At 35.0% G+C, this 6268-nt stretch overlaps 1 protein-coding gene across 1 annotated transcript; it reads left to right on the plus strand.

The window, feature by feature from the left end:
- Nucleotides 1-659: 659 nt before the first annotated feature.
- Nucleotides 660-5334, plus strand: LOC148867535 (uncharacterized). The gene is made up of 3 exons (XM_088976060.1): nucleotides 660-818; nucleotides 927-1017; nucleotides 5021-5334. The coding sequence occupies exons 1-3, from the start codon at nucleotides 749-751 to the stop codon at nucleotides 5154-5156; spliced, it is 297 nt and encodes a 98-aa protein (XP_088832186.1). The 5' UTR covers nucleotides 660-748; the 3' UTR covers nucleotides 5157-5334.
- Nucleotides 5335-6268: the final 934 nt, after the last annotated feature.

Below are 6268 nucleotides of genomic sequence, written 5' to 3' on the forward strand. Positions count from 1 at the left end.
AGCAATAGCAATACGAGAGGATTTTGTTCATTGTAAAAAATATTAAGGATATTTTAAGTAATTCCTCAACCAGTAAGGCAAATTTATGTCCATTTGTTGAACCATTGCGGATGTTTAAGTATTTAACAAGCCTAACCATAACCCGGTAGGTTTTGACGGTGTGGATTTTTCACTTAACCCGACCCACTAACATCCCTGACATGGTTCAATTTCAATCTCTATTTTAAACGGTTTCTGTAAAGGGAACGTGTTATGGCATGTGTAAATAAAGTGAAAAAGCAGAAATATAAGCTACTCATTTAACTCCTTATGATTTGCACCAAAATCAAAAGCAAGTATTACAGGAACTCGCATTCGACCCGCTCCATTTTATGTCAGCGGTTGTGTCCGAAGTCCGGATATTTCATCATTTCGTGGGCCGGAAACTACAGTGGGTCCATTTAGCGTCTTGGGTCCGGGACCGGGCTTTGAATTTGACCAAAAGCCACCGCTCACGAATGTCAAGCCAAGGACAAGCGGTAAACAAAAATATAAATACGTATGCGCACACGTGAACAAGTCCATATTGTCCTCCTCTTTAGTCTTTACACCCATTCTGCCACCCTTGCTTCTTTCTCTCTCTCCATATATATATATATATATATGACCGCGTTATAGACGGTGCAGCAGAAAGCCTCGTTGCGAATATAACTCTCGCTTCTCCGCAACAGAGCCCAGGAAGGAAAACCAGAAGAAGGAAACGGAAAAGATGTCTGAAACTAAGAGCACGATGCAATCTCTCAGGGAATGGGTCGTAGAGCATAAGCTTCGAACTGTTGGTAATTTATTCATCACTTCATATTTGTTTGTAGTCGTATCTTTTTCCCGAATCTGGGATTTTCTGATTTTTTTTTCTTGTATGATTTCGATGCATTTGATTCAAAAAGGGTGCCTTTGGCTTAGCGGTATAACGGGTTCGATCGCTTACAATTGGTCTCGACCCAACATGAAAACCAGCGTTAAGATCATTCACGCTAGGTATTTCTCCTTTATTTTTCTCTCTTTTTGTGTTTTCTTCTCTTCCCCTCCCCCAGGATAGCTTTTGTTCTCGTTTCGGATATCTATCCTGTAATATGCTTGTAATTTGCTGCTTATATTATTTTTTTGTTGATCTATTTCATCTTGTTTCTTTTTCTTTTTTCTGTTTGCAAATATGTAGAAACTATAAATGCCAGGGAAAAGGAAAATAATCGTCTGATTGGGATTTAGGGTTTGGGCTTCCGTAGATTTGATTATAGATTTAAGGAAAAGTAGTTTGATACTTGTTAACGCCAAAATTGGAATTCAGATATATATTTTTTTTGTTTAATTATGAATCCAGATATGTTTTATTGAGAAGCAATACATGGTGCAATCCAATAATCCTTAACGCAATATTGGAAAGTAATTATTTGGATTTTCTATTTTGTTAGAAGTTAAAATGATTAATAAACCCAAATACCAAATTATCTTTAATTGGTGATCTACTTTTCCGAAGCCATTCATCATTCATTAAGGATTGTTAGAGTTCTGTTCGTTTTTTTTTAATGAAAAAGGGATGCAAAAACAAATCCTAACAGCTGAAGGAGTGTTCTTTCTGTCCCTTGTATTGAGACAAGTGTATGTTAAGCGACAAAATAGTTAACAATTTCAAATGGCATTTGCAGTTTCCTTGTTCTAGTTTCCTCAAGCCAGCCACTTGGTCTTCATTTCCCCAGTTGATCTAACTTTCTCTGGCAGTCCTGAACAGTGATTTTAAAGGCGTGCCTAGGCGCATTTCAGGGTATGCGCCTTGCCTAGGTCCTAGGCACAGCCCTTCAAAAGGCGTATGCCTGGTGCGCCTTTTGAAAATTTGGCGCTTTTTTACTTTTTTTTAACATAACAGCTGGCTTAAAAATTTGGTGCCTTTTGAAAAGTAATTATAGTTTTAATTACTTTTTTTTTGAAAATTCTGCACTCCGAGAACCCCCAATTTGGTAATGTTGTTCATTCATTCATCCTAATAAAATGTCTTCTTAAAAAGCAATTAAAACTATAAAATCATTATTTTTTGTGTGAAAACTAAGAATTTAAGACCTAATGTGCACTTGTTTGGGCTTGTCTTGAGGGGTGTGGCACAAAGGCGGCTCGTAGAATCAGTAATGTAATTTTTTTTACATTACATTGCCTACTTGAAGTAATGAGTGAAAAAAGAGATTAGAGGTTTTACATGCTTGAAAATGTTTTATATGTTTGATTTTATTTTTATATTCTCATTTTAATATGCTTTACATCCTATGTTTATGCATTTTAATTTTAGATAATAGTTTTTTTTAAAACATTATTTTAAAATTTAACTTAATATTTTTTAGTAATATTATGTTTAATATATTTTGCTTTTTTTTTTGAATTTTTTGACATTTTTTTGATTTGTTAGTTTTTTTTTTTTTTTTGTATTTTTGTGCCTTGCTCCTTAGGTGCAAATTGACCCCTGCACCTTTTCTGCGCCTTGCGCTTTTAAAACACTGGTCCTTAATGCTTTGATTCCATGGTCCAACAGACCCACTTTCTTTCTGACTCTGCTCACAAGCAGCCCAACCCAGTCATTCTGTTCAATTCTCTTCTAAGTATGGGCTAGCATCTGCACCGGCTCTCATCATCGATTACCCCATATCTACTATTTTCTTCCACCTAATGGCTAGAATAGTGCTGGTGTGAAATATCATTCAAACTCTAAATTCATTCCTTGAGCCTATTTCTTATTGTGACCTTGGGCTTTATTTTTTTCATGGGTCTGTTTAGCTTCAAGCTTGTCTTGGTTACATATGATATGAGGACATAGGAGTAGTGGATATTAGATGCACTAATTATGAACTTATATTGTTAAGTATTTAGGGCTGGGATGGTTGTAATAAACAAAAGCAATGTAGGCAAGTTCATGATTCTTCAGTTTATCACAATTATTTGATGATCCTTTTTTTTTGTGATGACCCTTTTTTTTTTATCATGGTAGACTCTCTATATAGATCTTATCAAATAGAGTATACAATTCTTTAATACCTGCAAGCACGACAACTCTGTAAGATGAACAATTTAAAAAAAAAAAAAAACTCTGTAAGATGAAGCAATTTTAAAACTTGGGTTGTAGATATTTAGCCAGTAGTTGTGCAACTATCATTGGTTGGGAAGCTGATGAAAGCCCAACCCTGATATCTGAGTGTCAAAACTGTCAACCTACACCATCACCAAATTTGAGATCACTCATGGTTATTTTACTTGGGTTTGGTTGGGCTAAGGAGCATCATATAAGCTAATGATGTGATAACATGTATCCCCCTTCTCTCTTTCCTTTTCCTTTTCTTTCTTTCTTTCATTTTTTACTTTTTTGGATCAACCAACTCATGTATACACATCTAATGAGCCTTGAAGAACTAATATCAGAATTGTTATTTACAGTTCTCCTTTTGGTTATTTAATAAAACTTGAAGTTATTCATAAACAGGATTTTATATGGAATGCATTTGAGTTGTCAGTGTTTTAACTCAAACCCAACCAAACCTCGGGTCAGTTGGCATATCCCAACCAAAGCCTACCTTGTAGCTGTGGCCTGAAGAGGCTGAAGCCTAATACATGGTTGTTTTGTGCCACCAAACTTGACATAGTCCAAATTGAATCCTTTAACGGCTCATTCAGTTCATTGCTAATATTTATTATTTGGATGTAATGGTTAATGGTATCCAAATTATCAAAAAAAAAAAAAAGGTTAATGGTATCCAAAGGACATTTCAACCAGTTAATCTATTATTGGATATGCTGGTTTATTCAAAGGACATTGAAGTTAGTAGCACGGCAGGGATCTTACTAAAGGGTTTGATTACAGCTAAGTGGCTAAAACAAATTGCTTGTAGTAAATGTTTTTAAGGAGGTTGTAAGCTCCTAAATGGTTGAAGCTGAAGTTGGGTTTATTACTGTTATTACTATATTCTCAAATATTTCATTATTTACTTATTTATCCACTAAAAGATAAAACAATAAGGTATTCAGTTTGGCCACTTCAGCCCTAAGTCATATCACATTGAACCTCATAATTACTTATTTCCTCCTTTACCTTGTTGAAGTTGGATTTACCTTTACCTGAAAGACGTTTCAGATAGCAGTTTGTTAGGATGTAGCAAGTTGCATTGAATTGATATTTTAAAATGTCTGCAATTAAAAAATTGCTCTCTAGAACTGGCTTGAATTTGCAAATCATAACTATTGCCAATAAGCTACACATTTTTTAGGCCATGAATATTACCAATCAGTTGATATAATTGGATATAGCATTATAGTTTTCAATTTACACCCCCTTGTTGTTTGCAGTTTTGCCTTTTTTTTGTGTGTTTTGTGTTTTTCTGTTTTTTGGTTACTTTTACTTGACGAAAAGCGTGTTCTTTATTACCAGTGCAACAAGTTCTGATACCTAAATCAGAAGCTCCTGATTCAGGGGAGTCGTACACGGACCATTAATATGCCCTTCTCAACCTTTACGTTGAAGGCCTCTGTAATTTTACCATCTGTTGGAATTTGAAACCTGTTTTCTTTGGAGTTTGGACATGGGTCTGAGTGTCCGCATTATAAAGAAAATTAAAACTACTCCTAATTATTTGATTTATAAGGTTACATGAAAATAAAAGGGAGACATCCTTGTTAGAGACGAAGAAATTTTACAGTAAGGATATATCTCATTTATCAGTCTGCAACTTAGCTTCATCTATAATTTATGTATGCAAACGATGGAATTCTTTTCCAGTGGATGGCCTTTTGGTTGATAAGATGGCATTTGTTCTGATAATTAAGCTTTTAATGATATAGTACATTTTTTAACCTCCTTATGGACTAGAGTTGAATAAATAGAACATTGAAGATAATTGAAGATATGGCTTATTTTTAGTTTATTGTTAGTTTTAAGGTGATGTCCTTTTAGACTATATAATTACTTTATGCCATGAAGTGATTGATTAACTTTATTGATTTTACACAGGCTGCATGCTCAGGCTCTTACATTGGCTGCTTTGGCTGGTGCTGCAGCTGTTGAATACTATGACCACAAGTCAGGGGCCAAGGCAGACCGTTATGCAAAATTCCTCCCCTTGGACCCAAATCCGCACAAAGAGTGAATTTAACACTTGATGATGAACATGCGTCATGCTAGCACAAAAAAGACAAAACCTCTTGAAATTTCACATTCTATTGCAGTTTTTAAAATTGTCATATTGTTACTACATGTGATGTTTGATTTATTTGACTTGTGACATTTTCAGCCTTTATTTTAGTCGACCCAGCTGTTTGCTATTAGTTCTCACTGTGGATAAAAGATAGGTAAATAAGCCGAGTACCATTGTCACCCAGCTGTTTGATTGAATATGATCTGTAACCTGAGCAACTTGAGTACCATCGTGCTCAGCTGTCTGATTCAATTCAAGAAAAAATAGTGATATGTAACTTTGCTTAGGATTGAATTATAAGAAAAAATAGAAAATCCATCAACTATTCTATGCTGTGGCGCCACGCCTGTTGGCATATGATATGCTTCTGAGTTCTGACTTTACATTATCAATCATCATCACGGATTCACGGTAGCCATGTAAGCTGCCTGGCTTGCATCCGTTACACTGATTGGAAAAGATGCTCAAAGCTCAAAAAGAGGTCAACTTAGATACTTCAACTGATTGTCACCTATTTGATATCTCTTTTTCAGGCCATAATATGCGTTAAATGAAAGAGCTCTTGCGCGAATGCCTTGCGTACTGTGCTCTTTGGCCTGATTTTGGTGAATTAGTTGCTTATTTTGATTTCGGTTTACCCTCTTGGCTTCTTGAATCTCTTTTATGGTTGTAATTATGTATTTGTGTCTTGTGGAATATATATAAAATCGTGCCCCAGATTAAATCCCCACATGCCCCAATTAACAGATTGGGGTTAGTTTATTTTGCCACCACTTATTTACGCTGCCTAAATGTTGAAGAAAGATGAATAGTGAAAAAAAAGAGAATTATTCCTCGAGTTTGCAGTAACCTTAATTTATGGGCGTTTTCATAATTTTACCCTTCATGTTTATGTTAATGTTAGTTTAATGGATTTGGACTTAAATTTATATTTCCAAAAGTTCAGGCATTAAAGTGGTACATTTGAAATTTTAGGTATGAAAGTGAGATTACCTCAAAAGTTTAGGGTATCTATTTGCAATTTACCCAAAGAAGAAGACGACGATGATGAACAAGAACAGAAT

Source organism: Nelumbo lutea, chromosome 3, assembly GCF_056320005.1.
Source record: "Nelumbo lutea isolate HS-2025 chromosome 3, American lotus-T2T, whole genome shotgun sequence".
Lineage (NCBI taxonomy): Eukaryota > Viridiplantae > Streptophyta > Magnoliopsida > Proteales > Nelumbonaceae > Nelumbo > Nelumbo lutea.